General features: G+C 46.2%; 1 protein-coding gene across 1 annotated transcript in view; it reads right to left on the bottom strand.

Moving 5' to 3' along the window:
• Btbd9 (BTB domain containing 9) overlaps positions 1-10,900 on the bottom strand; it is a 366,300-nt gene that overhangs the window by 54,470 nt on the left and 300,930 nt on the right. Inside the window, exon 9 of the mRNA XM_005360314.3 lies at positions 10,451-10,558. Coding sequence (XP_005360371.1) covers positions 10,451-10,558 — 108 coding nt within the window. The remainder of the gene's footprint in view (positions 1-10,450; positions 10,559-10,900) is intronic.

The following is a 10,900-nucleotide window of genomic DNA, read 5'->3' as shown; positions in this document are numbered from 1 at the left end:
AGACAGTGATGGTGCTTACACACCTAGTGTGAGCGAGCACCCTGGAGACAGTGATGGTGCTTACACACCTAGGGACTCGGTCCAGGAAACATGAGCCCTCTGTGAGCGAGGTCATGGCTGGACTCCAAGGGGTAAAGGAGTGAGGAGAGAACCCAGACCTCTGTTCCTGGAGCTTGTCTAGTAGAGAACAACAGTAAATGAATGCTATGAGACTGCTCCTCTCAGCTGTCTGATGGTGGGGAGCCAGAGTTTTCTTGAAACGGAGAGTCTTGCCTATGTAATGGCGATGAACTAGTCAGAAGGCAGCAGTGTGGGCTCCATGGGCTCCAACAACAAGTACAAGGGGTCTGAGCTAGGACTTGAGCACACTGTGTGATAGGAACTGAAGAGAAGCTAGAGATGGAGGCTGAGAGAATGGGAAGTGAGATGGGAGGCTGGAGGGGCAGGGGAGAGCCAACAGAGGGATCCCAGCTGTGGGGGAACTGTGCTTCTGGTTCAGAGAACAAAGGCTCCACAGAGGGAGCTGATCTGCTCCTCACACTGTGTGGAAGAAAACGGAGAGGCCTGTTAGTCAACTGGAGAAATTATGGCAGCTGGACTAATGTGATGACCTCTATTCAGTTTTGTCATTTGAAATATAGTATTTATTTGAAAGCTATCCCACGACAAAAAAGTCTGTCCGATCATGCGTACTTTGAGTGTGCGCACACAACTCAGGAAGAAAGCGGCATTAAGGTATGGGTCATTTTTTTTTTAACTAAGGCGCATGAGGAAGGTTTTATCCTCACAGAATAATGGAGCTCTGTGGTTAAGCAAGGAAGACAAGAATGAGAGCGTGAAGATTCTCAGCTGCTACCCAAGACCATTTCCTTCAGCTGTCAAGGGTTCTGAGTAGGGAGGGTTCTCATCCTCAACCCACGATGCTCTCAAGTAGTGCTCAGGCGACTCCCAGACACAGCCCACAGCTGTTCCCATATGTCCTCCACCGTATGGGTAAAGTGTTACACAAAAACTTTATGTAAAAAGTCCTCTTTAAAAGCATAGGTATGGCCAACTAATTGCCTGTTGATGTTTCGGGCGCTAAAACATTCATCTCCTTGAGGCCTTTCTTCGCTCAGAAGCAGCAGTGTGGCTCAAAAGCGCCTCTGAGTCTGATGTGGCACAGAGGCCCCTCCACAGACAAGCTCAGAAACTCAGGGGTCTGCCCCGTTAAGACTAGGTCTGTGTGATCTATCTGAATTCTGCTGGAGACGGGGAGGGTGGGGTGGGGTAGGGTGGCATATTCCTCTTACAAGGATGTGTTTCTTTATTATTGAAATTTTTAAAGTCTTGACAAAAATTAACAACAGAATTTGCCCTTTAAAAAATAAGGGAAAGAACATGACTGGCTTTTTCATTATTGTCAAAGTGTGAAAAAAAAAAAACCAGAATAAGTATGAAGAGAGAAAAATAAACTCTTCATCCAGCTGTTTGAAAGTGACAATTACACAACCAGCACCCATTAATTGGCTCACGCGTACAGAAGGAAGAAGTAAACATGCTCACTAGTGCAAACCTGCAGGGACGAGAGGAGGGAGGAACCTGGATTTGCAGCAGAGTCTCAGGCACAGCCTTTCCCGAAAACTGAGCTTGCCACTGACTGGGACTTCTCCCCAGCAGCAGCAATGGTGAAGATATTACCCTCATCAAATCCCACTTGTTGCAGCTAACAACATGGCTCAGTGGTAGACAGCATGTTTGGCTCTTGTGGAGAACCTGGGTTCGATTCCTAGCACCCACATGGTGGCTCACAACCTCCAGTAGTTCTAGTTCCAAGGATCTGAGCACTGTGGGAGCGGAGCACGTACGTGGTGTACATGCAGGCAAGACATTCAAACAAATAAAATCAAAGAAAAAAAGATTTGCCTTTTGGCATGTTTGTGACAATGAGCATGGCTAGCCATGACTTCCTAGAACTAACTCAAGGCTTTTGTTCTCTTGAATTCTGGATAAGAGATAAAATAGGTGGGGAAATTGCTTTCTTAGCTTTGTCACCACCAATGGGAAGGAGAGATAGAGAAAAGCTAAGGGCAAAGCAAGTCACTAGGTCTAAATGAGCTGTTTTCCTCCTCACCACACTCTCAAGGAGGCTCTGTGCCTGAAACTCTCCACCCTAAAATGTCCTCTTGCCCTCAGCCAGGGAAGCGCTTGCTCTTTCTCAGATTCCCAGTAAGTAAACAGCAGTTAGAGAAACAGCCCAGGACAGACAGACATGTGCTTCCTGGGGTCTGAGTGCCTGACATGCAGCTAGGGCACAGAGCTCCTCAGATGGGAGCAGGAGCAGGCCAGGGGAGCCCCAGGGAGGTCTTCCTGGGGAAGTCATGGAGATTTCATAGCAGAGTGCTGTAGAAACGGTAGCCTTAAGCAAGCCTCAGTTGGGAGGCTGGCAGGCCCTCCAAGAGGGCTGGGAGGGAGGGTGCTGCTTGGGCCCTTGGTGTCAAGTACCCACGGAGGAAAGACACAGGTGGCTTTGCCGGCTGGCCGAGGCTATGCAAATGCAGGCAAGGGCACACAGCTATGGATTATTATGTCTGTAGCCAGGAAAAAGCTTCCTCAAATGGAGCTTTTTCTAAAAATATTTTTCCATGAAACATGTGAAAATTGGCTAGGTAACAAGGAGGGCAAAAGGAAGGGACTCAGATCTCCCTAGGAAGGGGAAATAGAAGAGATTTCGTGGGTGGACTGGGGTGGATGGGGGAATCAGGTTGGGGGGTGGTCAGGGAGAGTACTGAAAGAGATGACTGGAAAGGGGGCGAATTTCGGGGTGAGGTAGTGCAAGGATGACCCCAGCTAAGACTCCTAGCAACAGTGGCTATATAGCCTGGACAGGCTGTCTCCTGCAGCTGTAAGATACGGTGCATGTGACCCTGGCAGGTTCCACTGTGGGCGGGGAAACAGAACATGCCATGCAAAGAGAGCTTGGAGAGTACAGCGTTTTATTTAGGAAGAGAGCATTGGGAGGATAGTGGGGAGGAAGGGAGAGATATAGACAGACAGAGAGACACAGAGAGAGGAGAGAGCTATCTCTTCAAAACAGCAGGGAGAGAGAAAAGAGTGGGCCTAGACAGGAGCTGGCCTCAAGAGAGATTGGGAGTGGGTGGAGCTTATCTCTTAAAGGGACAGAGGACTGTCTGGATTCATCCTGCCAGGTGACAGGGAAGGCCAGCATAAGCCTAACAATGACCAGAGGCGACTTCCAGGAGAGGGGCTGGGACACCAACCCAGCCACATAACCTTTGATCTATACACTATCTTGCCTATGGATGTGCTGGGGTAAAGGTGGCACAGAGATTTTGGGGGTGGCCAACCATGGGAGTTGGCCATGGTCCAGCCTGAGACCCATGACATAAGAGGAAGCCCTGACACTGCCTGGAGCACTAGGACCCAGAGGCTGGATAGCCTAGAGACCTAGGAGAGAACCAAACAGAACCGGGGGCGGGGGGGTGGGGGGTATGGATGGATGGATGTAAACATAACGATGCCTAAAAATATTCTGCTATATTCATAGATTGGTGCCTACCCCACTGTAATCAGAGAGGCTTCATATCCAGTAACTGATGGAAACAGATGCAGACCCTCAGCCAATCACTAGGCCGAGCATGGGGAATCCTGCTGGAGAGAGGAAGGACTGTACAAGCCAGACGGGTCAAGGACATCACAAGAAAACCCACAAAACCAACCAACCTGGGCTCATTGCAGCTCACAGAGACTGAACTCACAGCCAGGGAGCCTGCATGGGACCAACCTAGGCCCTCTACATATATCTGGCCCACTTGAGAGACTCCTAACAGGGGCTGTTACTAATTCTTTGGCTGGCTTTTGGGAACCTACTCTTCATATTGGGCTGTCTTGTCCAGCCTTAATACAAGGGGAGGTACTTGTAGTCCTACCACAACCTGATATGCCATATTTTGTGGACATCCAAGGGAGGCTGCCCTTTTCTGAATAGGAAGGGAGGAGTGGTGGATTGGGGGGTGGGGGTGGGAAGAGAGGAGGGACAAGTTAGGCAGAGAAAAACACAGAAAGCAATTCAAGGCACTGGACTACCAATGGCTGACCCTAAGGGAGTCAGGCAAGGTCACTTGGGGGACTTAAGATATAAGACGACACACACTACATACATTTTTGCTTTTTTCTATGTCTCAAAGCCTCTAATGTGGCTTCAAAGTACAAAGAGAAAGCAGGCATGATGATTCACATCTGTTGTACTAGCACACTCAAGAGGCAGGTGTATTATCACAGATTTGAGGGCAGCCTGGTCTACCTGCCTAGTGAGCGCCCACATTAAACAAACAAGGGCAGGGAGATGTCTCAGCAGGTAAAGGATCTGCTGGCAAGCCTGAGGACCTGATTGGATCTCCCAGACCTGCATGGTGGGTTCCCCTCATGGACTCCTTCCTGTAAGTTGCCCTCTGACCTTCACATGCATGCATAACCCCAAAATAAAATAATTGTAACTAAAAGTCAAAAAACAGAAGAACAAGCAAAAGCAGCAACCAAGGGAATGCATTAACAGAGGTGATGCAACCTGGAAGAGGAGATGCTGCCAAATGGAAGACTGCAGGGAATTTTCACAGAATGGCAGTGACATACTCTTCTGCCATGCACTGTGAACTAAACTTCCTAAAGAAAGCCACCAGTGCAGGATGGACGGCCAGTTTAGCCAAAGCACTGTGAGTCCTCAGCACCTCAAGGATGAAGAGATTTGATAAGAAACAAGAATTGGGTCAGCAGCAGATCCTGCTTCAGCAGCATTCGAAGCTAAGTGGCAGGAAGTCCAAGGTTCTGAAAGGCTGAATCTTTCTTTGAAAGATTTATTTATTTACTATGTATACAGTGTTCTGTCTAGGCACCAGAACTTGATACAGATGGCTGTGAGCCACCATGTGGTTGCTGAGAATTGAACTCAGGACCTCGGGAAGACCAGACAGAGCTCTTAGCCTCTGAGCCACCTCTGCAGCCCCTGAAAAGCAGAAGTTTATAACAGGAAGGAAACTTTTGGAGGAATCCAATCCCATGTCAAACTGTGATGCAGACATGTAAAAATTCTTATTCTCTGAATTTGACATATCTTTTCTGAAAAAAAGTTAATCTACAATGTTTACTTTATACAATGTCTATCAAAGATCTTTGTAGGGTCCAGTCATGACAAGCTCAATAGAGGTCCGAGTCTCAATAGTTTACCCTGAGGCAATATCTGGTTCCATAAAGACCACAAACAGAGACCATCCAGGAACAGACCATCCATAGGAAATTCCTAACGTTCCAATCTCGTAGATAGGACCACCTGCCAGCACACACCCTGCTAATGTAATTTTTTTCTCGTTTTTGCCTTTAAATAATGCCCTCTAGAAGGGTGGGGCACCCCCTCTTGTTGCTGTTGTGCTAGTTGCTTTGACGAGGTCCCTGCCAGCTTGTATTGTACACACAATAAACCTTGCTTTTCCATTTAGTGAGTTGGTCTCCCTAGTGGTCTTTTGGGGTTCTCATGGACTGGGCATAACAATCTTAATTAAGTGTTCAGACTCAAAAGACCAAACAAGAATACTAGGCTAAAGGGTAACCTATGAGAGAGAATGGAAAAGTAACCAACCACTAGGACAACACTGGGTGTTTCTTCCTTGTAGCAGTGCACACAACTGTGTGTCCTGCACGTGATACGTAGTGATTGTTACTCAGTAACAGGCAGGTGGACACCCTGAGTGGTAAACCTCACACTCCAAATACAAAGCACTTTCCCTGGCCACAGCCATGAGCTCTGTCCCAGAGTAATAGGGCATGTCCAGCTACAAAGTCATTGCTCCTAGGAGTCCCAGCTGGAGCTTCTAACTGCATACCTAGAGCCTCCTAGGCCAGAGGCTATTTATGGGTCAGGGCTAATTTTTTTTATCATAAGCAATGCTGCTTAACAGCACAGCTAATATTCCACTTCTGTGAGGTTTGGGGACAATGGATCAAGAAAGGGAGGGAACCGGGTCCAAGGTCAATATCTTGACTCACAGAGAAAGGATTTTGTTAACCCTTCATCATGCTCTACCAAAAAAAAAAAAAAAGAACAGAGAAACCCTGTCTCGAAAAACCAAAAAAAAAAAAAAGAAAAAGAAAAAGAAAAAGAAAAGGAAGGAAGAAATAGACAGAAGGAAAAAAGGGAGGAAAGAAGAAAAAAAGAACAAATGGAAGGAAGAAAATAAAGAAGAGAAGCCAACTTAGATGGGAAAGAAATCTTAAGTCACAGCTCTGAGTAGGTTAGGAAGCATTTGCCCAGAGTTAGCCAATGAGTGAACAGCAAGCTTCAGAAGCTTTGGTAATAGCAAAACTATCCGATTAGGAACCTTGGGCAACAAAAAGCTGGTTAACAGGCAACTCCTTAGCAGTGGAACCATTCTGAGCACTCCCAGAAAGCCCCATCCATCTGTTTGGAACCTGGCACACAGCTCTTCTCAGGAGGCCATGAGCTGAGAGGTGCAATGCGGGGTTTCCCACATTGAGCAGGGACTAGTTACTGTGTGGACACTTTCTATAACCAGAGCATCACGACGACTTCTCAGGGGATTCCATTTCAGGGTCTTTGTGGCCACACAGAAAGTTATCTCCAAGTTATAGCAAAAAAGTATCACAAACCTTTACAATATTAATGCGGTCTAACAGCTGATAGGAGGAGGAAAAAGAAAAGGAAGACAAAAATGAGAAGTAGGAAAGTCAGAGTAAAACACAGGGTATCCATTTATCCGCTAACATGGTGGGAAGTCAAGAGGTTCCTGTCCTTAAAGGTCGGACCAGAAAGTACAAGTCAGGTATATTGTTTATTTTTAAAAAGCTACATTAAAGTAGAACTAAAATGAAAACATAACCCAGACGTGAGTAGGAAGTTAATAAAGCTGGCAAATGAATAAAGAATAAGATGCTGCTGACAGTATGGAAGTCGGCAGGAAACAAAAACAAAAACCCTACAGCAAGTCAAAGGCGCTACCTCTGAGGAGTGGGCAGGAAGACGCAAAGGTCACGTTTTGCTCTCCACTTACATCTCCCTGTTGTTTGCATTTCTTAGAAAAGATCAGGGTTCAGCAATCTAGAGGAGAGCGAAGGAAGAGAACCACAATTCGAATGTAAGGTCTGAGGGCTCACGGTTAGAACATGAGAAGAACAAGAGGTACAGACAAGTTTTTTCAAAACTATCAATATCAAAGCATGATTATTTACCATAGGAAGGATCCTTCATCTTGAAAGCAAGCAAGAGCAGGGCCAAGCATATAAGGGCTAAGGTCTCTGTGTACCCGACCACCCTACACATGCTACCTCTCAGTAAGAACAAGCTACAGCTCTAGAAGCTAAAAGAACCTTCTCTTTTAAAAGAGAAGCACATAAGTAAAGAGAACTGTTTGCACACCTTCTTAAGGACTACATTAAAGGTAGGGGTGAGACTACATCTACAAATATAAAACCATAACCACTGGTTCCACTGATTCTAATGGAGGCAATTGAATCTTGCCTTCCTTTCCCTTCTCTTTTGTTCTGATGAATCATCCACAGCTTATTAATATGTAAAATGCTACTGGAAAACCTGAGTGCTGCCATGGAAGTGGAAATCTTGTCAATTATTTAAGTTCATCAATTAATGGCAACAAACCAATAAGATGTTGATGGCCATGCAAAGGCATTGAGAAAATCTGTACACAGAGGCGTTTCTCAGTCACAAAACCCCAGTGAGCTCAATACAAACCATGAGGACAGGCATCTGTGTAGAATTGACTGTGCTCTTGTTGAAGGCTTATGGAGCTCCCTGGATGGAGGTTTACAAAGAGAAGTACAAATGACAGAGGGGACTGTCAATAATGCCAAAGATGGGGAGCTGTGCTCAACAGCTGGCTCTGAAGAGACGATGCAGCAGGCGGCTCATGGGGTCTAGAGGCATGCCATTGTTTGTAAAGGGTTCCAGCAGCTTGGAACCAAGATACTGCCCCCCCGACGCCTTTTCATGCGTCTCCTCCCAGGATGGTTTAGTGTTCTTCATTAATACCTGGGTACTGTAAGCAGGGCTAAGTGGCAAAGAGTCCTGGATTAAAATTTGACCTCTGCTCCTTGGGAAAGATGCTTCTTCTCTCCAAACAATTCTTTTATAAAAATGAGGACACTATCCCACTAAGCACCCCGTATTCAGACAATGAGATACAATATATGAAAGTACTGGAAATACTAGTTAGCAAATAATGGTTTATTTTCCTGCATCGTGGCCAAGGTGCTCACAAGATTCATGCTCCCTAAGAAGTGGCGGTCCAGGCACACTAGAGCAGAAAGGCTGTTTTTGTCCCCAGTGGTGTGTGAATAGCAGGAATGCACACTGTGCAAGCCAGGGCTTCTGAGAACCAGCTATAACTTCTCCTTCTGCTTCCATGACCTGTATCTGCTACATGCAGAAGACCCTGCTGAGCCTCCAAACAATGACAAACCCACAAGCAGAGGCCATGGAACAAGCAGGAACACTCAAGTAAACTGTTAATCACACTGTTACATGAAGCTGGTTAAAGACTTATTTGTTATAGCCATTTGAGTGTGAACTTCACCATAAAACACTCCGTGTGGTAATTATTCTAATAGTAGTACTGATGGTGTGAACCCTGAATCTGACATACTGTCATCAACGGCATGAAGAAATCATGGACCAGGGGCATAGCGCAGTAAGAGCAACTACCTTGCAGAATTCTAGCAAGCAACCAACCAATCAACCAAAGAGACAGACATTAGAAAAGAAATTATAGCCAAATAAGTGCACAAAAAGACACTCAGGAGCATCAGCCACGAGAACTGCAAACCGAAGCCTCAAGGGGGCCTGCTTCACTGCCCTGGGATTGACTGCGGCTCACAGATGACAAGGCTAGCAAGAACGAGAAACTGATCCCTCACTTGCTGCTGAAGGCCATGCAAAATGGCTCAGCGGTTCTTCAAAAAGTTAAATCCAGTCACTCTGACAGGAGTGCTGCTGACGGCGAACAGAGTCCAACACTGTCATCAAGTCATAATCATGCCACTAAGAAATACCATGCAGCAATTTTACTCCTAGGTACACACCCAAGACCACTTAAACATTATGTTCACACGCTCTCCTCTACCGGAATATGTAAAGCAGCCTATTCATTAAAGCTAAAGAGAAAAGAACAATTCAAATGTCTGTCAGGATGAACAACTAAAGAAAATAAGGTCACACACTAGAATATTATTCACCCAGACAAAAGAAAATCTTCATATCCGATACAGTTCATCTTCAGGATGAACAGAACATGCCACGGAGAAGAAACTGAGGATAAAAGGTCATACAGCATATGATTCCACTTACAGAGGTCTCCCATATTTTGCAAATCCAGAGACAGAAAGCAATTACTAGATGCTGGGGCAGTTGGAGGAACATAGGTTTATGGGGGGGATAATAAAGCTGCTGCAGAACATCGGCTAGTGATGGCTGCACAATTCTGTGAGTATCCTGAAAACCACTCCATTGCACACTTTGAGCTTAGAGCTTAGACATAAAATGTCCCGCAAAGGCCCACGTGTAAAGATTTGTTTGGTCACCAGCCTGTGGTGGTTCTGGGAGGTGATGGCAGGACCTAGTGAAAGGAAGTGAGGTAACCAGAGGTGATCTGGAAGGTGACACCGGGGTCCCTGCGCCTCTTTCCCTCCAGCTCCAGAGGCCACTTGGAAAGCTTATGATCATGGACAGGAACCTCTGAAACACAAGCTATTAAACCTTCCTTCTGAGTAACCTGTTTCTTAGTGCCGTGTCATGGGGACGGAAATCTGACTAATATAGGATTGTAATTTGATTTTTAAAGATGAAGTCTCAGCTTTGTTGTGCTCTTTCTCCCAGAAGAAACTCTCCCCTAAGAAGGCACCAAGCTCTCTTCATGTCTCATGGCTAAAGATGGCCAGAACCCACAGAATTCTTCTTTCTAGGTCTTCCCACAGCCAGATAAGCTCAGTATAGACCCAATGCCAAAGGCCTGTGAAGAGCCTAAGGCTCATGGCTTGCCTTGCTTAGTTTAGGTACTGGATGAGGTAAGATTTGGTATGAGGACCAGCACAAGTTAAGAAGTAAGATAGAGTCCACAGTAACCAGTGAAGTCAAATTCTATTAGGAAGTAAAAACCCCCTAAAACGGTAGTGTGGGGCTTGGAGGTCGAGGGGAGAACCGCACAGGAAACTCTTACTTTCCCTGCTTGGACATGTCAGTCATATCCAAGTTCAGTTCACAAGTAAAGCTTATTTGGGCACGGTAAGTAAATCTCATTTAAATTCTTAACAGTCAAAATGGAAACAAAGGATCATGGGACTACACCACCTCCCTGGTGGCTGCATCATTCTTCTCAGAAGCCTCTGAGCTCCCAGAGGGCTGCCCCGCAATCGAGAGGATGCTACTTACTTGCAGGACACTTTTGTTCTGTCAGCCACCATGGTCCACTGCTGCTGATTGGTGGAAACCTCAACGTAATAACTGTAGCTTCGATCGTCACAATCCCAGAGTAATAACCTGAACAAAGAAAAAGACATTACATTGTGTTTGCATCCTAACTGTCATGGGGCCTTGTGTCATCCCTCCCTATCCGCTGTGCCCCGTCCTGCATCCAGGCTGAAGACAGAAGTGAATCTCAATGCACACATGAAGAGAAAGGCTGGGGTCAGGCTGTAGGCCAGCTCTTTGGAAGTCTGCTTCCCTGACCACCCAATCCCAGGGGACCTCTGTCCCCATGGCAGCGAGGTTCAGACTGACTTAGAAGGGAGAACATTCCCGTCATCCTTTCAGGCTCTCCAGCTTTCATGTGCAGCATTGGAGCTAGCTGAGGATAACACCCCAGAACCACTGCTCAGGGAA

Source organism: Microtus ochrogaster, linkage group LG2 (genome assembly GCF_000317375.1).
Source record: "Microtus ochrogaster isolate Prairie Vole_2 linkage group LG2, MicOch1.0, whole genome shotgun sequence".
Lineage (NCBI taxonomy): Eukaryota > Metazoa > Chordata > Mammalia > Rodentia > Cricetidae > Microtus > Microtus ochrogaster.
Note: the sequence above shows the minus strand (reverse complement) of the source record. Positions and strands in the feature narration are given on the sequence as shown.